The sequence below is a fragment of the Aspergillus caelatus genome (genome assembly GCF_009193585.1).
Source record: "Aspergillus caelatus strain CBS 763.97 unplaced genomic scaffold BDV27scaffold_26, whole genome shotgun sequence".
In the NCBI taxonomy this organism is placed as follows: domain Eukaryota; kingdom Fungi; phylum Ascomycota; class Eurotiomycetes; order Eurotiales; family Aspergillaceae; genus Aspergillus; species Aspergillus caelatus.
Genome location: NW_022475289.1, coordinates 197,399 through 216,979, shown reverse-complemented (window position 1 = coordinate 216,979; position 19,581 = coordinate 197,399). Strand labels below are relative to the sequence as shown.

Below are 19,581 nucleotides of genomic sequence, written 5' to 3'. Positions count from 1 at the left end.
AAAAAAAAAAAAAAAAAAAACACCTTACACCCCACCTTGTTTAATATCACCGCCGTTAGCGACTTGCACCCTGTGTCTCAGATCTCCGACATGGTCGATGCAGGAACGCCTAAATCGTCACATCAATGTGGCAAAATATGTATACTCGCACTCACAAGAGGCTACCAGTAGCAGTGTCGTGTGTGAACTCAGTCCCCTGTTATCTCTGAGAGAGAATTGAATCAGCCTCGGTTGGGTGAATCAGTCTGAACGCTACAGGTGCGATAGTAGTGATGAGGCGATGAGGCGATGAGGTGATGATCATTGTGAGTCAGTACACGCTGGCCCAACGTCGGGCGCCCTTTCTTTGATGGGTTGTTTTTCCAAGGCGATGAGGTTGTATTGGTGCTACACAAGTCTTGAATAAACCGCATGGCCATCACAGTCTTCCAGTGTTAGATACATATATAATCCCGGATATGATAAGGTGAAAGAAGTTAGAAGAACACCAGAAAGCAACAACCACCCCGAAAAACCCCATCATCTAAGTACCCAAATTCAAGCCTTCATACAAGCATCATGGAGACCACCGAGGCTGTGTCCAAAATGGTCTTTGAGGAGATCAACACTGCATCAAAGTCCGATGACCTTAGGATCCTCCTCCACAGCCACCTATCGCATACTTGCGGTCAGCACCTCAAGGATCTAAAGGATCTTGAATCGCCAAACGACAAGTACAAGCGTTATCTCGTGAAATATGTTGCCCGGGGAATGGTCGAGCATGTGATTCGCCAATTTCCCATCAATTTAGCCAAAGAACTGGGTGTACCGAACGCACAAGATGAATGACAAATCGAACAAAGGGGAGCAGACCTAAGGGTTCCCTCTGATATTTTGGGCCTCCAAGCAATCTATGTGAGTTCTTATCTCTACCACCAGCTTTTGAATCCCAGGGAGTCATCAACTAATCAGGCTGCGATACTTGTGAGTACAGGACGAGATAGGAGCTACTATGACTTTATCGGGTAGGGACAGGAGTCTGGAAGATTGAAAGGAGTGGGAGTGGTTGTTGCCTTGCGCTAGCGTTATTGATTTCCCATGTCTTAGCAAAGCAGCACAGAGTTTTTACAGAATGTCGATTGAAAGCCTTGATCACAACCTGATGTAGGCGTAATGCATCCCCAAGCATGTCAGGTGTCATCCTGGCTTCCCCACATGGGTATCATGACCCTCATCTCTCCTATGCACTTCTGACCCTCTCAGCCGTTCCACGTATAATCTCGATGTAATAGTAACACACCGCAGATATTCCACTGAGTCAGTTCAATAATGCTTTCAGGAAACCTTTGCTGCCTGACTATCGCTGTATATACACACTATACTAATTCACCGACCAGCAATTGGCTAATTGGCAGGGATGACTGTAGATACCTTTGTGGCCCAACGATTAGAGCAGGCAGTGGCGAGCTCTCCCAAATCAATGAGAAGCCCTCAAGCTAAACCCTCCAATTCTGTACTTATACTCATGTTTCTTCGCATGAAATGCTTATCAAGCAAAGTTTCTACAACTGACAGTCATGAGCTCCCAATCTTCCCAGAATCCACTACAGTGTGCCGACTACAAGGTGGGCTGGGTCTGCGCTTTGTCACTTGAGCTAGCCGCTGCAACCTCCATGCTTGATACAGTTCATGGCTCACCTCTCGATCTCCAATGGCAACCTAGATATGACCACAACCAATACTTCTTCGGCCAGATTGGGGCCCATAATGTAGTCCTAGCAGTCCTACCTGCTGGCTCCTACGGGACTACTCAAAGCGCCATTGCCACAAAACTGATGACAAATGCTTTCCCCCGGCTATATTTCGTGTTAATGGTGGGAATAGGAGGTGGAGTCCCTAGCCAAAGACATGATATTCGGCTAGGAGATGTAGTGGTTAGCAAGCCTGTTCCGGGTCACGGTGGTGTGTTGCAATACGACTTCGGCAAGACGGGACCGAACGGAGGGGTAACACCCACTGGAGTTCTAAATAAGCCACCACCAGAGGCATTAACGGCCATCGCCGCTATGGACATGAGATATATGATGGAAGAAGGCTGCTTGACAGATTTCATCAAAGATGCGCTGTCGAAGCGACCGAAGATGAAGGATGCCTTCTCTCGCCCGAGCATGGATAAGGACATTCTGTTTAAATATGATTTCGATCATATTTCCGGAGAAGATTGTACGCGCTGCCCTCGGAGAATGATTCAAGCACGGCCACAACGTGCCACGATTGAACCAACCATTCATTATGGGCTGATTGGTTCGGGCAACCAAGTCATCAAGGATGGAAGGACCCGGGAGCGATTGAGGCAGAAGCACGACATCTTGTGTTTTGAAATGGAGGCGGCTGGTATGATGGTTAGTGATAGATGAATCCATCGTCCTATATGGCACACATGTCTAACCAATACTTCAGGACACCATTTCATGTCTTGTCGTCCGGGGAATCTGCGATTATGCTGACTCACACAAGAATAAGCTGTGGCAGAAGTATGCCGCGATGACCGCAGCCGCTTACGCCAAAGACCTTCTGCTTTCTATGGGGACACCAGCTATATCTTCTCGTTAGTACCTATCCTGCCGCTTATATATCCGTCCACATCTTGAATGGTTCTAACAAACGTTATGTACATCTAGCCAAATTAGCGCCACTGACCCCCACCGTGGTACCTGTTGCCCCGACACCGGCATTATTTCACAGAAGGAGCCCAGAACCCAGGCCACCTCAATCACCACCTATACTAGCTCAACAAGCCCACCAACAGCAAGTAGATCCTCAGCTCCGAGTGGAATATGGGAAAAGGCTCTTGCGGGCGGCTCAAAGCAGGAATATGCCACTAGTCAAGGCCTTCCTCGAGAAGGGAGGAGACCCAAACACAGCGGATCCCCAGTGGAATCTCACTGCCTTGCATTACACGGCTAAATATGGTGATATCGGCACAACGCGGCTTCTTCTCAAAGCTGGAGCCGACCCAGACGTCCCGATCAAATTTACAAAGAATACACCTCTGTTAGAAGCAGCTTCCCGTGGTCACGATAAAGTTACTCAGTGCTTACTACAGCATAACGCTAATATAATGAGCGTTGGGAAGGGGAAAAGAACTGCTTTGCATGCAGCTGCTGCCAATGGGCACCTTGCATGTGTTACAGTCCTTATGGAGGCCGGGGCTGATCCAGAGAATCTCGATAAAGAGGGATATACACCTCTGGACCTGGCAGAGAAAGAGGGTCATTCCCAAATAGCCAAGTACTTACGGGAATTCTAGAAATTTTTGCTAAATTTAATTTGTATTACTTCAGGCATTGGGTTTGGAAAGACTTTCGTGATTGGTCTTCATTTTTTTTTTTTAACTCACCTTGTCAACAGTGGCAGCGGTTGATTTCCGGTGATCTAGGTAAAGGAACAGAGGGCAAAAAGAAATGCTGGTTGAATATTGTATACTGTAGGATAGATACTAGAAGCCATTAGCTAATATACCCTAGCCTACTTAGGAGAAGGTAGTAATTAACTACCAGCGATATATTACAGTTCTAGTCTAACTAACTGGTTAAGGGCGAAGTTAAGGAAAACAAGAGGGCTCCGATAACTTTAGATATTGAAACTCTTTCGATTATTCTATCTTTGGCTGTTTTGTAAATTTAATATTTTCTACACTCCTATATACTACTGCCATATTTCTTACTACTACCAAAAATTCTAGACTGGCCAGCTGAATGGAAAGTTTCTCCGATATACTACCAGTATTGTAATCCTCCAATCATGTTTCTAAAAAAATCATATAATCAATAGAGACGTACAACTAAAAGTTCTGAGGGTAATTTGCGTCATCCAATTACAAGTTTGTGGGGGTGAGTAGGGACACAGGCGAGTCAGCGGTCAAGGAACTTAAGCAAGGGTAATTCAAAATCTGTATGGTAGACTTGCAATCTTTTACTGAAATCTTACTCTCTCTAGAATGGCCCTGCATTGCTTTACTTAGTAGATTGTGTTAATGTGCCCCATAGCCCCTTATTCCTTTGTTGTTTTTGTTGTCAGAAGCTTTCTCCCTCCTCTCCGATTCATCCTTTAGCTCGTGTGACCAAAGAGCTCAATATTACCACAAGAAGGAACCGCTTATAAGGTTAAGACCCTTCTTTGCGGCCCCCAGAGAGCCATATCTCCACGGCTTTGGAGATGATTGCTGAATTACTACGAGTGTGTATCACATGAATTATATTACTCAAGATCTATAATTTACACGCGCCGCACAAAGAAAATTAGATTGCCGGCTTCCCCTGGTAAAGAACGTTGCCCTGGAGTGTTACTCGCCTGTGAGTGATGGTCGACAGCTTCTTTCCTATGCGGAGTGTGAACCTGTTGCTCAACAGCTTTCTGGGCATGCACTGACCACGATATGATTCTGGGTTATTTCCGCCCTCTTGCTCTGTGCAGCTTCCCCCTAACCTTCTTTGTTCAACTTCTCGTCATGAACAGAGTCATTTCATTAATCACATCTAAACTCTTGCTTCGTCAACCACTGTGTCCATAGTATGGCGGAAGTGGACCACATCGCAACGTGTCGCAGGTATGACTTGGGAAACATTCTCAGAAATAGTCCGGGTTATAGGATATAGGAGGTAGCCTAGAAGTTTCCTTTACAGTATCAATGCTGATCTTCCGTGAGCGGCCTGACTGATGAGCTACCGGTTGTTTTTGGTGATAAGGACCAATGTGGCATGTATGTCTTTGCATCTACTGTCAAGATTATTTCGCGCGGTCTTCCCTTGATATGCATTCATCCAGGTATCAAGTAGCATCAGATACCTTTCTGGAGTCATGCCCTGCTTCATGATCATCGAATCAAGTTATGCGTGTATTTCTGTCCCTACCTCACCGGTTTCATTCGCTTCTGTGCAACTAAACCGACAGCCTTTGTAAGAAATTAGACATGATGCCCATATTGGCCTCAACAGCTTTTGTTTTCGATGGCTCAACCTTCATTTCTCTTTTTACATATATAGTCACAGCTTCCTCGACATGTCCCAAACACTATCAGTGCGTGCCCCGTGACATAGATCTCACAAAATGCAGAATCTATTTACAAGTATGATGCCATTCCACCGCAAATATCAACAGTCTCGTAATTAGTTCCGAACCCCTTGATCTCCGGAATGATCCGGTAGTAAAAGTTGGCCGCATGTTCAGTCTCAGCAAAACCGATGAAGTCATCCATCTTGTGGTTGGCGTTGTCCGCATAGACAGCCCATGTAGCAGCCCCCGCCAGTGCCATAGACTTTTGATGGGCTTGGGTGAGCTTCGATCTTTTCCCTGGTAGTGAACGCGATCTTGAACCCAGGGTTGTCGAATCGCTTTTGCAAATTGGATCCTTCAGTGCTATTCGTACCGGAGTCCTCTCGAAGTGGCAGGTGAAGAACGGTTTCACCGTTTTCATAGTGGTTGGCGATGATATCGTGCTTCGGAGAGTCGTCAACGGCGAAACCAGTAATCTGGAATCTGTGGGTTGGTAAAGGCTCGTCCTGACGTCTACCTAAGGCAATAGTATCGGAGGAAATCGAGAGAGGAGAGAGGCTTTCGTAGGACATATCAGCACTACTGGACAGCATAGTCTCCCACATCTGGAGATAGTCCTGAGAATCATCGACGTCACGCTTGCCCGGTAGACCTTCGGGAAGAGATCCAGGGTAGTGGGCGGCAAGTAACTTGACTCGTGGCCAGGAGAGAGAGAAGGGCGATTGAGAACTTCATAGTGATGTTTTAGGACGGTTGTTGCTACTGAAGAGCTCAATCTTTTTTAGGGATTCGTTACTCAATATTTATAGCTGTATGTCGGTGTTCAGCGTTGGACGTTACTCCGTGGAGCGTACCCGATTTTTGGTTACTATACGATTTGCACATGAGACATAATATAATGGCTATCCACAAAAGGATGGACTATTGAACTACTGGTGCTTCTAGTACATTAAATCCCTGTCTCTATGTGGAGTCTAGAATCAGAATAATCAAAAAACAGGAACAGTTGATAGTGGATAGCCGGCCTACGAACCCTTGCAACGCTAGCGAAGGGAGCGTTAGTCTTCTTACATAGATACCTCGCATAGCCGATGGTCTTCTATTTTCTTTATCTACCATTGTTTCCTGGGCACAACGGTTCCACACAGCCTACTCTTCCTTTCTTCGAGTGGTGCTAACATATTCTACTGTCGGATAGTTCGCAATGGGTACCAATGAAAAAGCTACTCCGCCGAATTCTCAACCATCCTCTCCGCCAACACTTTCGCGAACTGTTACTATCCTTCGGAATATCGTACGAAGTCCGCGGGCGTAAGTGCGGTCCTATATATTAATACTATAAGATATCTGAAGCTAACTATTTAGCTTACCTTTTATCGCACTGATCACTCCGCCTGTGCGATGGTTTTGGAATTACATGGGATGGCCTAACGGAGGAGACGTGGCCCATTCACTAAACCTCGGACTATTAATACTGTATTTTATCATATCGCAATATGTTCGCAGGTACGATTGATGGACTGGAAGACAATAATTTATTATACTCAATAATAAATCTTCATCTGTCTACCCTAACTATCGGTGCCGGAATACAACTCCAACATATGCAGTCTGTTAATGTTCTACACTTTAAGACCTGCTATCTGCATCCTGTGTTTGAGATCCTTGCCTGACCGAGTCCTCTAGGAGTCAGCGATGCGGGGTCTTCGGTGAGACACTTGTCCCATAGTCTATGTCACTTATCATCGCTACCTACCCAAGGCAACAGAAAAGGCCTAAATTCATGCATCTATGATCCTCTATCCAGATAATAATGCCTTCGCGCTTTCTAGGGGGTTGGAAGGGTGTGGGGGTGTTGTTCCCAACAAGACACCTTACGGAGAACTCTGGAATTGCGATGTTAGGTATCCACTTTGCCCTACAGGTGTAGGGCTGGTCTATGTACGGCGGAGTAGTACCATAGTCGACAGCCCACACCACAGTCATACACAAATTAATATGTACCGGTGTTCACATCTTTAGAGGAGTCTTTCCCTACACTGACAATGCTGTCCGGAGATATTTGTAACGTATCAACTCCACTTCTGGACCGTCCCACACCTTATGGTTAGAATATATATTCTCAAAATAATTAGATGAGAGCCAATATAAGGTCTATAATATTAGACTAAAATAAATTACGCAAAATTACAATGTAATATATATTACCTAAAGATCCATAGATATATATCTTATATTATTTTAATATTAAGATTGGTCCCATCTCAATATACTAATTTAAAAGTATAAATTAGATTGGACTGAGCTTGGTCAATATATTTGAGGTCAAAAAATGCTGAATTAGTATGGAATACACAGTGCGGCGCTCGGTGGTGGTGCGGCGCTCGGTAGTGAAATACGTTAGTTAATAGAAAAAGAGTACTTGGTCAGCTGTGTAAGGGTCACATGAAGTACCAGAACAAGCTAAATTAGCGAATTTTATGCTACTGCGGATAATTGTTGGATTTAGTGGGCACCCGTTGGATGTCCGCGGATTTGCCGCAGCCTAGGGACTGACTGGATAGTATGAACCCACTACAGAGTAGGAACCGAATGGGAAGTAGGTACCTATCTCATATTAGACCCCAGCTCAGAGTAGGGACCGGCTAGAATGAAGGAACCGTGTACAAAGAACCAACATTGTCTACTCATAATAACAATCTATGCCTCCTCCAAAATCCCGTTTATTAAGTCATTTCTTTTTGTTTTCTAGATTAACTTATCTTTTGCCTGTAGGATATACCCTATTCGCGAACGGCGCAGTATTGTTTTGAGGCTGTACTTGCAGATTTTGGTCAGTGGTAAATTCAAGTTGTAATGTAACCTCATATCATCAAAGAGTTTAGCGAGACGCTAGCGGCGCATTTACCAAACCCGGAAGGTAGCTTCATAACCGGCTTTTGTTTAGCGTGTGTTCGGTTATCCGGCCTGGCCCTGTGCATCATCCCGATGAATGCTTTAGAGACTATCTCGAAGACCGCCGGGCAGGTCGGGGGTACTTCTTGATTGAAGATATAGGCCATGTCAGGTTATCCACCACCCCTTCCGTGATATTCCCAGACCGTTAATTCTACCGATACAGGACCGAAGCCGGGAAGTTCTATACTCTACGCTAGATTTTAATCCGCTGCGCCGGCCCACAGCAGCCGCGATCCTTAGAACTCAGTGGGTAAAGCAAATCGCTTGTTGTGAAGCTGCTAGCTCAGGACTCCACGAGCAGCTGCCTGGCCCGGGGACTTCACAAGCCACCAAGAGCTTTCCAGGGTAGTATAGTTTTGCGCTGCCGAGAGAAGTGATTTTACACCAGTCAAGAAGGGTGTGAGGGATCACCTTCCGGGTAGAATGCAGGGCACTCGAGGAGGACTTGGTAGGTATTTTTATTGGAAAGACGCGTGGGGGAATTAACTGCACATTGTGATATCTCGTATAAGCTGCCTTGTCATGCCACTTTTGAAAAGCTCATACTCAGGTGGGCAGTTAATACGAAATATTACGAGAGACTTTAGCGTGGGTAGCGGGGAATACCATTACAATTTGGAAATATGGTCCTTCAACACTTGTCCTATGATGAGAGAATGTCGGTATATTGGTTTAGGGTGTACATGACTTCCAGAGGCGTCTTCGCGCATGTTCGCTTTCCCCATTTGAACTAACTGTAGATTGGACCCACTTCGATTTTCTGGGCGTTCCACTGTTGTAAATGAGAACTAGAATGGCCTTGTAGAGAATTCGGAAGCTCGTAAATCATGTCAAGAGATGGGTAAGAAAAGTCTGCCCTATCCGTTGCGGGACGCCCGGTTACATGTGGCCTACGAGTGCAGGTATCTTGTTGCCTATCTTTCACCGAGACGGAAACAGCAGAAAGCAGAGCGTATTGTAAACACCTCTGTCCAGTGTTTACGAGTATAATCTTCTCACACGGAAGTTGAACTTTGGCAGCTTCTGCACAAATCGGAGCAAAGAAAATGGCACGGGCTAAAAAGACCGGAATGCTAGGTCCATACCGTCTCGGCGGATTGGACACCATAAATCCCGCACCCGATTCCGTCAATGGTCATCTTGCGAGTATTTGAAAGACAGTTACTGCCGTGGGTGGCCTTGAAACCCCCTTGCATATACACCCCCGACCAAGTACAGCGTGCGTGCGTCTTTGCCAGCATTCTTGCTCTAGTGAGCTATGTGGAAGCTGCACCTTAACTTTATCACGTTGCATTGTATTTTCAAGATATACGACCAGCAAAGAAAATTCACTTGCTAACTTCATCGAACGAGATGCATATATCATATTCCTCAGCGTCTTAGCCTTGATCATTGTCTATCCGCAGGGGAATTTGAGAGCGGTTGATAAAGAAGGCCAGGGTGACGTTGGTGACCAAGGCTTCGGTCTTGATACCCGCGTTGATTCCGAGTTGTGTGGAAGCCTTGGTAATACCAACACTGTCCATGACCTGTTTGAGATAGTAGGAAATCAAACCATTGCCACTCCATTGACTGAAGAGTCCCAGAGCGGTGATCAGACCGATTCGCCTGCGGTTGCCCTTGGTTTTCAAGAAATCAACCCAGCGAGTTTGGTCAATCTCCGTATCCAGATCAATGGCAGCCTTGATCTCTGCATACTCCAGATGCACAAATGCGTCATCCTGGTCCCCCTCGCCATGATATTTGACGAGAATCCGCATGGCTTCATCGTGTCTCCCCTTGCTCATCAACCAACGAGGGCTTTCCGGCATTAACCATATGCCAGACACAATCACAATGGTGCAAATGGCCTGCAGCAGGCTAGGCAGACGCCACGACCAGTCGCTCTAATAGAAGAAAAAAAAATGTGAGTCGAGAAGAATCAGATCTACGGTGGCTGTTTGGGCAATGATACATACCTGAATCTTCAATGTGCCCAATGTCACCCAGCTAGCAATGAACGCGCCAGAGTGATAAGAAGCACCACTAAGCGTGACAAGGACGGCCCGGTCTTGTGGATGCGCGATCTCAGCGATCAAGAGCGGAGCGCTACCAAGAACGAGACAGTCACCAAATCCAATAAGCAGACGGGCAGCGATGAACATGCCAAAACCAGTAGCACCAGACTGCAACCCCACTGCAAGCAGCATGATGAGACATCCAACGAAACACCCGAGCCTGCGGCCCCAGGCATCGATCATGTAAGGCACGACGAACAGACCGAGCAGAGAGCCAAGACTCATGGAGGCATTGAAGAGGCCGAGAAGCGAACCGTGAGGGTGATTGAAGTATTCCTGCCAGTAGGAAAGGGTTTGGAGACCGTTCATCATTGAACCATCAAAACCGTTCGCTGTGTTGGTCAGGATAAGGATGACAATGTAGATGTACAGGGTACGCATATTCTTCCTCTTCCACCAGGGCAAGCGCTTGAACTCCTGGTGAGCGAACAAGAAATGGCCCTTTCTCGGTTTAACCGGCAGGATTTTTTGGTCCGGCTTCGGGGGCCGGAATCGAAGCGCCATGATTGCGAAAGCGTGCGCTGGATGCAGATGTAGATGAGAAAGCAAAAGAGGTGTAGCAAGCTAATGAGTCCACTTCGACTGCTGTCGGGGATGAGAGAAACTTTGAATTACGAAAAAAAGCCCTCTTTATGAATCTCGAGACAGACATGAGCTTGGCAACCCCAGTCCTTCGTACAGATGGCGGCTTCATCGACTCCCGGCTCTATTGTTCCCAACCCGGCTTGCCACGACCTGTTGCCACCCAGTTAGCGTTGGCATTTGCTGAGCTGGGCGTGTTACATGTCCACTTTCTGCATTTTACCGAAAACTGGCGTTTCCTTGGTCTTCTCGTATTCTTGAAGCGCCATCGCTGGGGAACATCATCCTCCATATCTCGGAGGCCATACTCCAGACCCCGTGGGGAACTGGGGCTGGAGACTTAGGGTTAGCGAGGGACACTTGCGGGGGCCCGAGATGGGAGGCCTACTCCAGCTATACCTTATTTGGTAAGAGGATGATTAACTTATTAACTTAAACTCAGGTAACTAACTGGAGGTTAAACCTTACACTGATACCGCCGGCAAGTGGACGGTTCAGCATTAGCCGAACTTGAAGTTGAGAGTGTTTACTTGCTTTAATCCCGATCTCGAGCGCTTTTGCTAGTTAGGCTTGCCCAGAAAGGTAAAAAGGCCACATGTATGTCAAGTCTTGGGCATGTCGATCTAGGATTCAAAAATGTAGTGATAATCCTTAAAAGCTTTTATCGACACCGAGAAACACTTCTCCTCTTTTAATGCGACTTATCCGCGAATCCGTTGGACTTAACAGCGTAAGCGATCACTCGCCCAGTAATTGCGAAGAGGAGCTATCCATGTGATTGTGTTGACTACTCTACGTTCTAATCCCTTCGGAGAAAATTGTGGGGGAGAGCCTGGTCCTGGACCCTGAACTCCAATTTAGCCTATACGGCGTGCTTGACATCCACGCTTGGCCGCCTATCAACAACCTAATTTACCCCCTCATCCAGCTTTATCCGCCTAACAGAGGAATGCACTGGTCCTTGAAAAGATAGAGTTTGGAGGCCGATTCCCCTCCTGGTATATCTTTCCTTATCAAGTCCTCATGTACCGTGCAGCTCAACCCCGATGGAGGTCAATCGTCGTGTATTGGCCAGCTCCCACGGGACTAGCCCTAGATCTCCCGGAACTTGCCTAAAATTCAACTGAGCGCCGCTCATGCACACGCGATCGAGGAATATTTTGTCACAACATGGCGAATTAGTGCCACCTGACTAGTTAGCATGAGGCCTAATGGGGTGAATGAGTGCCGTAGAATACTTGAGAAAAGGACACCTGTAAGAGTGTGTGTGGAGGAGACGGCGCTAGCTCGTACCGGCCAACTGCATACCAAGCGGACTATATGAAGTGACATATTTAAATGTTTTACTCCAGGCTGGGTGAGGAGATAGACCATAGATTATTTCCTCCAGCCTTCGTTCTATCACTTGCGCGAGCCAGCCATGTCAAATACAGTCAACCCCATCATCCCAGGCTTCGCGCCCGACCCATCCGTGGTCTTGGTGGACGGCTGGTTTTATCTTGTCAACTCCAGTTTCCACGCTTTCCCCGGTCTACCTATCTACGCATCTCAAGATCTGGTATCATGGAAGCAGATTGGTAAGTCTACTGACTGGTCACTTAGTCGGTGGGAGGACACAGTTCTAGTTGTCGCTAACGTGTGAGCGCACAGGAAATGCAATCCATCGACAGTCCCAGCTCAGCCTCGCAAAGTCGCAGGCAAATCTCTATCCGGTGGATGATGGGAAGTTTCTGATCGGGAGTGGAGGCCTTTACGCGCCCACGATCCGTCATCACCAGGGCACATTCTACGTCGTCTGTACGAATGTCATCCGTGCAGAGGGGAAGACTAGGGATGTGACGGAGAATTTCATAGTTTCCACCAATGATATCTGGTCAGGCACATGGAGCAACCCGGTCTACTTTGAGTTTGAGGGAATCGACCCCAGTCTTTTGTTCGATGATGATCGAAAGGTTTACCTGCAAGGGTCCGGTGGAATAGGCCCAGGCACGACGATCAACCTCTTCGAAATCGACCTAAAGACTGGTGCAAAACTCTCCGAAGAGAAGGTCATCTGGCGCGGCACTGGTGACATTTACCCCGAGGGACCGCACTTGTATAAGCACAAGGGCTGGTATTACTTGCTCATCGCAGAGGGCGGCACCCATGGCGGGCATATGGTGACGATGGCACGCTCTCAGAACGTATTTGGCCCATATGACTCGTGTCCAAACAACCCTATCCTCACAGCGCGTGGGACTCAAGAGTATATACAGTATACGGGCCACTGTGAGCTGTTCCAGGACGAAAAGGCCCAATGGTGGGGGGTCTGCCTCGGGGCCCGCCTAGAGGACCAAGGGAGATGCCCCATGGGCCGCGAGACCTTCTTGACCCGGGTGGACTGGGATGGCGAATGGCCCCTCTTTGATCAGGTGAAATTGAATCCCCGCGGCCTTTCAACAACCCGTTTGAGCTCACATCTCACGGCAGAAGGTGGGCTGGACTACCTTTACATCCGAGATGCTATCATGAGCAATTATCGGCTCGAGAATAACCATTCATCCCTGACATTGAGCGCGTCATCGGTCAATTTGTCTCACCCAGCAGACAGCCCGACCTTCATTGGCAAGCGACAACGGAACCTAGCCGGTACGAGCTCTGTGGTGCTTGAGCGAATCGAAGGTTCCTGGAGCTTTGCAAAGATCCAGGCTGGGCTCGCCTGTTACAAGGAAGAGCACCGCTTCTCCAGGATCTACTACGATGCTGCTCAGCAGGCGGTGGTTCTCGAACTGGTCAATGCTGCTAAGACAATTGTTCGAACTGAGAAACACACCCTCGGGGAAGTTCCTCACTCACTACTTTTCCGGATAGAGTACACAGAGAAACAGTACTCCCTGCTTTATTCATTCCAGCCCCACGTTGGAAATGACTGGACATGCCTGGGTACGGTTGATACTCTGGATATGACTGATCCCGATTTCACCGGCCCGATTATTGGCGTCTACGCTGTTGGGCAGACGGAAGGCGTGCAAGTTCAGTTTGAGGGCCTAAGTGTCCAATAAATGCTAGAATTGATAGAACTGACACTTTCTTTCTCGCACCTCGCCGCCACGATGGGCTAATTGGTCTATTAAGCACGACCCAAGCACATCTTAACCTTAGCAGTAACGTGGTTTTCAGGTAGACTGGTTTGCCCGATACCCTGGAGAGGCACTGGACCCTCAACCGAATTGAAAGATTTTACATCTTTATTACTACTATATCTAGCCAGTCATGGTCCATCTATGGGCAGGTTTCATGACAGATTGCATTCTGTAGTAGGGCTATAAGGCACCGAGTTTCTATAACAGAACAGATAAGAATGGCATTTTTACATCTGCATCAGTTTAACTTTAACTCTTTGGGCATTACTTCCCGAGGCAAGAACAACATAACTCACAAAGCCTAACTATGGGCTTTAGTGGATGCCGGCTGTATATGAACGGGCACGGTAAAGTTATACTGTGCATCAGGTGCAGGGAGCGTCTCGATCACCGCTGGACTACCCTTCAATGTGAACTCGAAAGTCAAGCTCTCGGAGTTGTCCAATGCAAGCTTGTAACGCCCTGGAAAAATGACGAGACTTCCGTTCTCATCAGCCCGGGTCAGTGAGCCAAGAGTGAGAGGCAAGTCTGCCACTTGATCGGTTCCGCGAGCAATGTTGTGGAGACGCATGTAAGATACCAGGGACTTATTGGGGCGTGGAGCCGGGCCGGCATTCTTGCTGGAAAGGAACAGCAAGCTAACGTAGTCGGAAGTTCTATGACCGACATTTTTGACTTGCACCTTGACAGTGGTAAAGGGTGTGCTGTCTTTGATTTGGCCGCTAGAACTTCTTTGGCATGAGGCAACGAGTTCCTGAATGTCGTATTCCCGGTTCAAAGTCTCTTCCCAATCAAACTTGAATTTTGTGTAGTGAAGACCGTAGCCGAATGGGATTACCGGCTTTCCGGTGTACCATTTGTATGTTCGTCCAGGATATGAGTCTGTCGAGTTAGGGCGAAGGTTGATGTCGAAGATATTGACTTGATCGGCATAGCTGGCGGGATACTGCGTGACTGGTAGTCTGCCAGCAGGTGACCTTTTACCCACAAGTATATCAAGAAGAGCAGTGCCTCCGCTTTGGCTAGGATATCCCGCCCAAACCAGAGCTTGGATATCTTTGTTCTTCAGGAGGGCGCTGTCGTCGACCTGGCCACCACCGAATTGGACAACTACAATTGGCCTCGAGAGTTTGGACAAGCTTTTGATGAGATCGAGTTGGTTCCCTGGCCACTCGAGTGAAGTCCGATCAAGCGTTTCGGACTCGAGGGAGTTGTCAATGCCACCAAGATAAACAATCAAATCAGACTTCTTTGCAGCTTCTAGAGCCGCCTCAAATCCCGTGGTATTCTGATAATTGATTGCTGTACCCAAAACATAATTCACTTTCCATCTGTGGTCGCTCTCAAATGCCTCCAATGGGCTAATCAGGTATGGTGCATTGCCAGAGTAGTCGCCTTGCATCTGAGTCGTGGCATTTGCGAATGGTCCAATCACGGCGACACTCTTGTATTTATGCGGAGAGTCCAAAGGAAGAAGGTCATCATTTTTGAGAAGCGTCATACCTTCAACTGCCGCCTCATACGCGAGAGTCTGTGCTGCAGGGGTAGAAACGTCCGAGAAATCGAGATGGTCGTACTTTCCCCCATCGAAGAAGCCGACCGTAAACAGTGCCGAATAGAGTCTTGCCAATGACTGGTCCATGGCTTTGATTGAGGTCTGATTTGCTGCGAGAGATTCGTTGAGCTTCAGGTATGAGGAACCACATTCCAGATCAACCCCGGCATTGAGAGCAACGGAGGCTGCCGCTTCTTCGGTGTCGGTAAAGTTGTGGTATTGCCAAATGTCCGTGACTGCATTGCAGTCAGACACCACGTAGTGATAGTCTGCATTGAAATCCCAGTGCTTCCTGAGCACCTTATCAAGAAGGTATTCATTCGCACAGGCTGGAATGCCGGAAACTGAATTGTACGAACACATGATGCTTCCCACATTAGTGTCACGTACACAGCTCTTGAACGGAGCCAGAAAGTAATCACTCAGATCCTGCTGGGTGGGGTTGTAATTGTTTCCATACCTGCCCGTTTCCAAGTCGTAGACTGCGTAATGTTTGCATGTTGCAATGACTTGCTTGTTCTTCGGGTCATCACCCTGAAGTCCTGGAACGAAATTGCGAATATAATTCTGCGCAACAAAAATATCCTCTCCCGAAGTCTCTTGCCCTCTTCCCCATCGAGGGTCTCTGAAACCATTGATATTCGGGGCCCAGAAATCGAATCCCGAAAATCCATTATTGGCAAACGCTCGCCCTTCTCTGCCGATTACTTCAGCTATTTTCCGAATCAAAGGATCATCGAAGGAAGCCGCTGTCAGGATCGGTGCAGGGAAGCTTGTGGCATAGCTGAAATTGGCTGGCTTGGAAGTGAATTGCACACCCGGTGCAGAGCCAACACCATGCGTTGCCTCGTTCCACCACTCGTACGAAGGCAAGCCGAGCCGGGCAGATCCGGCTGAAGCATCTACAAGATTGAGGAGCTTTTCCTCCAGGGTCAGGGATTCGACAAGTGAATTCACTCTCTCCGCAATACTTAACGAAGTATCACAGACAGAGTGACTGCAGAGGGGCTGTGTTTGGCACGCTGGCACGAACCCAGTGTTCGTTACGTCGCCTTGCGGATTCGAGATCTTATACAAAGACATGCTGAATAAAGTTCCAGAATGTTAGCACCTTGTTCTCTGTAAATCTTGCATTAAACTTACACATAGCCTCCTCCACACGAGCTGGATGGTTCAGTTGCGCATCTCGAGTTGCAGTTGCTGTCATTCGTCTTCGTCGCAGTACTGAAATCAGGCATACTCCCACAGAAACATTGTCTATTTGGGATCAGCTTGGAAAATTGTATAATCAACAGCAGCGCATTGGTTAAAAGACAGTTCTCTTACGTTCCAAACTCGATACCTCCATATACAAAGCCTCGTTGACCGCACCAGTTGGCACAGTACTGGGGCGTCATACCAATAGTGCTAAGTTTCGCTGCCGTCAAAATTGTCACTTTAGGATCTACGTAACATCCAACGTAGCTTTTTGATGCATAATAGGCTGTCGTTGGTGCTGAACTGTCAGTATTGCAGACAGATGATGCGTAGACGCCGGTGTGTACTGCTATGAGAGACAATAGTACTGTTGCACCAGCCCAAAAGGGCTGTGATGGTGCCATGATGATCTCTTTCCAATTTTCTGCACCGAGAAACACTGAAAACCGGTGGGCTTTACCCAGGGGAAATTTATCGGCTAATACCTCACTATATGATAAACAAACCTAAGTGATTGCTGAGTACTTAAATAGGTTGTACTGTATATAGGCATCCCTGCTCGGAGAATTTCATCATTGGTCCCTAGGCTAAATTACGGATTTTATACTTGGTCGGATATTCTCCGACTAGAAGATTGGGATGTTTCTACTTGACTCACCTTAGGATATCTCCACTCTGGAACGAGGGGTAGGGAACAATTTACTCAGAACGGGCTATCGGTCGTCCTTTCCGCATATTCCCACTACAGGCCCGGGACTATATTGAGACAACACCCATACCAGCGCATAAAACACCCGTGCAAATTCCGGTTGCCAAAGACTGAATTTTGAAAGCCTAATGGGAACTTCTAGGTCATCATTGTTTCGCAGAAGTTGATAACAACTTCGTAGCATGAAATTTAACTTGAATTAAAAACCCTGAATACCGCTAAGGGATGAGTGCATCCCGATCAAAGCACCCACGACCTAGAGGGAAGACAATTAAAAAGAGCGCCTAGGATAATATGAATGGTAGACTGTAATTGCCATGAGCATTTGCAGAAGTAGACTATTGGGAGGTGGAAAAGCTTCCCCACAAAATCTGACAACCCCGACGGCAGTTGCCAGAGACCCTTAGGAACCGCCGCGTCTGCGGGCATTTTCACAATAGTTGGAGATTGTCCGAGTACTTAAAGAAGATCGTCCCAAAGTTCTCTCAATCTAGCGCTAAATTTAAAAAAGCGCGGGCCAGTAAGCGACCTTTACAGTTAAGCAGCGGAAACCTGTGAGCAGCCGACTCTGTACCCCAACTTGTACCCTAGCCTAAACTATAGGGATCATGGAATCATGAAAAGTCAATCAATTCAATAGGCTAATAGAAACAGACCTAAATGGAAAGATCGTCTATTGTATTGCGATCATGAGTTATGCATGCTCGCCTTTAGCCTGAATTTCCAGGTGACAATACTAGTCTCAGAATTAACGGCTAAACGCCTGTGTTGCTGAAGAATTAGGGCTTCAACAATGTTGAACCTTGTCCACACGGATATTTTTCAGGTTCGACCAGCAAGAGAATCTTGGGTCCCCGCACATAGACCGGCAACAATATAAATACTACGGCCAAGATTTGGATAAGATGGCTGAAGTTTGGAAGGAAAGAGCCGAAATGAGATAGCTGCAGCCCTCTAGTAGCTTTCTCATATTTATACCCGGTTCGGAAAGATGCTCATAAAGCTTTTGCTCCTCGGTCTGGCCGGCCTCAGTTGTGCCGAATCGGTCAAGCCTCCCCTAAACCCACCACCACGGCCGTGGTCCACTTTTGCAGAGAATATCATCTACCAGCCCGACTCCCACCACACTATTCTCTATCCACGACAGGTTGAACTGTCCGATGGAAGTCTCCTCGCAACAGCCTCATATGGGGGCGATAAAACTCCATACTTCCCCATATTCCAAAGTGCAGACGGTGGCGCCACCTGGTCCTGGGTCTCCAACCTGACGGACCAGGTGAATGGATTGGGAATGTCCGCTCAGCCCGCACTCGCAGAGCTGCCATTTCCTGTTGGCAATTTCCCGGCCGGCACGGTTTTGGCCAGTGGAAACAGCTGGGGAAGTCAGAGCACGAACATCGATATCTATGCCAGTAAAGACAAAGGTCATACATGGAAGTTCGTGAGCAATGTGGCAAGAGGTAGCGGGCCGAATACTACCAATGGAAATCCATGCATTTGGGAGCCATTCATCGAGTGAGTTGTACTTTGCCCATGTTTTCTTTTTTTTTTTTTACGCGCGCTCAACGTTAGCATTCTAGATTTTTCAACCACACCATCGGCGTGTTCTACTCCGATCAGCGTGACCCACTGCATGGACAGAAGCTTGCTCACCAGGAATCGACGGACTTGAAATCCTGGGGACCCGTGGTAGACGATGTGGCCTATCTCAACTATACCGCTCGTCCTGGAATGACCACCATTTCCTACATTCCCCCTCTGAAGCAGTGGATTCTGGTGCACGAGTTCCCAGGAGGAGAGAGCTGGTCTGGGGCAGGCTATCCGGTCTACTATCGAATGTCCGAGAGTCCATTTGATTTCCGCTTTGCCTATGGTGTCCCCATTATGGTTAATGGAGTTCAGCCAAACGCATCTCCTTATGTGGTCTGGTCCTCCGCCGGCGGTGATAATGGAACCATCATCGTTAGCGACGCGGATCACAGCAGTGTTTTCACCAACCAAGCCGGCGGCCAGCCAGATCAGTGGGAAATGCATGGCACACCTCAAGCACCCGCATACAGCCGGAGCTTACATGTCTTTGACAAGTATCCTGATCACTTGATGATACTGGGTGCAGGAGTGTTTGAAGCAACGGAGAATCTGCCTCTTTGGCTCAGTGTTGTGAGCGTAACGGACACCTTGAAGAAGCCGACTGAGAGGTAGAGAAGCTTTTCAGGTCAGCAGAATCAGTCTGGCTGAGAATAGTTGGGGGAGCAGTCCGAGAACGACAGAGATTTGTAATCTATCTTCCTTCGTTGGAAGAAGAGATGGCTTGTCGAGAAAATCAGAGGCAGATATTGAGAAAAGTCTAATTACTTAGTAGATTCC

General features: G+C 47.6%; 7 protein-coding genes across 7 annotated transcripts; 4 read left to right on the top strand and 3 right to left on the bottom strand.

Moving 5' to 3' along the window:
* Positions 1 to 54: 54 nt before the first annotated feature.
* BDV27DRAFT_168527 (nucleoside phosphorylase domain-containing protein) lies at positions 55 to 3,289 on the top strand (the record flags this gene model as incomplete). The annotated part of the gene is made up of 4 exons (XM_032074797.1): positions 55 to 802; positions 1,555 to 2,381; positions 2,440 to 2,587; positions 2,661 to 3,289. The coding sequence occupies exons 1-4, from the start codon at positions 559 to 561 to the stop codon at positions 3,287 to 3,289; spliced, it is 1,848 nt and encodes a 615-aa protein (XP_031931252.1). The 5' UTR covers positions 55 to 558.
* A 1,812-nt stretch (positions 3,290 to 5,101) lies between these two features.
* BDV27DRAFT_154334 (uncharacterized protein) lies at positions 5,102 to 5,606 on the bottom strand (the record flags this gene model as incomplete). Its single annotated transcript, XM_032071947.1, has 2 exons — positions 5,102 to 5,331; positions 5,408 to 5,606. The coding sequence occupies 2 exons, from the start codon at positions 5,604 to 5,606 to the stop codon at positions 5,102 to 5,104; spliced, it is 429 nt and encodes a 142-aa protein (XP_031931251.1).
* Positions 5,607 to 6,172: 566 nt separating this feature from the next.
* On the top strand, positions 6,173 to 6,585 carry BDV27DRAFT_122864 (uncharacterized protein). Its single transcript, XM_032065733.1, has 2 exons — positions 6,173 to 6,345; positions 6,400 to 6,585. Exons 1-2 carry the CDS (start codon positions 6,239 to 6,241, stop codon positions 6,548 to 6,550), a joined length of 258 nt encoding a protein of 85 aa, XP_031931250.1. The 5' UTR covers positions 6,173 to 6,238; the 3' UTR covers positions 6,551 to 6,585.
* A 2,786-nt stretch (positions 6,586 to 9,371) lies between these two features.
* BDV27DRAFT_154333 (putative hexose transporter) lies at positions 9,372 to 10,553 on the bottom strand (the record flags this gene model as incomplete). The annotated part of the gene is made up of 2 exons (XM_032071946.1): positions 9,372 to 9,878; positions 9,951 to 10,553. The coding sequence occupies 2 exons, from the start codon at positions 10,551 to 10,553 to the stop codon at positions 9,372 to 9,374; spliced, it is 1,110 nt and encodes a 369-aa protein (XP_031931249.1).
* A 1,498-nt stretch (positions 10,554 to 12,051) lies between these two features.
* Positions 12,052 to 13,672, top strand: BDV27DRAFT_154332 (putative xylosidase/arabinosidase; the record flags this gene model as incomplete). The annotated part of the gene is made up of 2 exons (XM_032071945.1): positions 12,052 to 12,208; positions 12,282 to 13,672. 2 exons carry the CDS (start codon positions 12,052 to 12,054, stop codon positions 13,670 to 13,672), a joined length of 1,548 nt encoding a protein of 515 aa, XP_031931248.1.
* Positions 13,673 to 13,979: 307 nt separating this feature from the next.
* Positions 13,980 to 16,909, bottom strand: BDV27DRAFT_168521 (glycoside hydrolase superfamily; the record flags this gene model as incomplete). Its single annotated transcript, XM_032074796.1, has 3 exons — positions 13,980 to 16,392; positions 16,452 to 16,565; positions 16,635 to 16,909. The coding sequence occupies 3 exons, from the start codon at positions 16,907 to 16,909 to the stop codon at positions 14,055 to 14,057; spliced, it is 2,727 nt and encodes a 908-aa protein (XP_031931247.1). The 3' UTR covers positions 13,980 to 14,054.
* Positions 16,910 to 18,205: 1,296 nt separating this feature from the next.
* BDV27DRAFT_168519 (Sialidase) lies at positions 18,206 to 19,416 on the top strand (the record flags this gene model as incomplete). Its single annotated transcript, XM_032074795.1, has 2 exons — positions 18,206 to 18,729; positions 18,795 to 19,416. 2 exons carry the CDS (start codon positions 18,206 to 18,208, stop codon positions 19,414 to 19,416), a joined length of 1,146 nt encoding a protein of 381 aa, XP_031931246.1.
* Between the last annotated feature and the right edge of the window lie 165 nt (positions 19,417 to 19,581).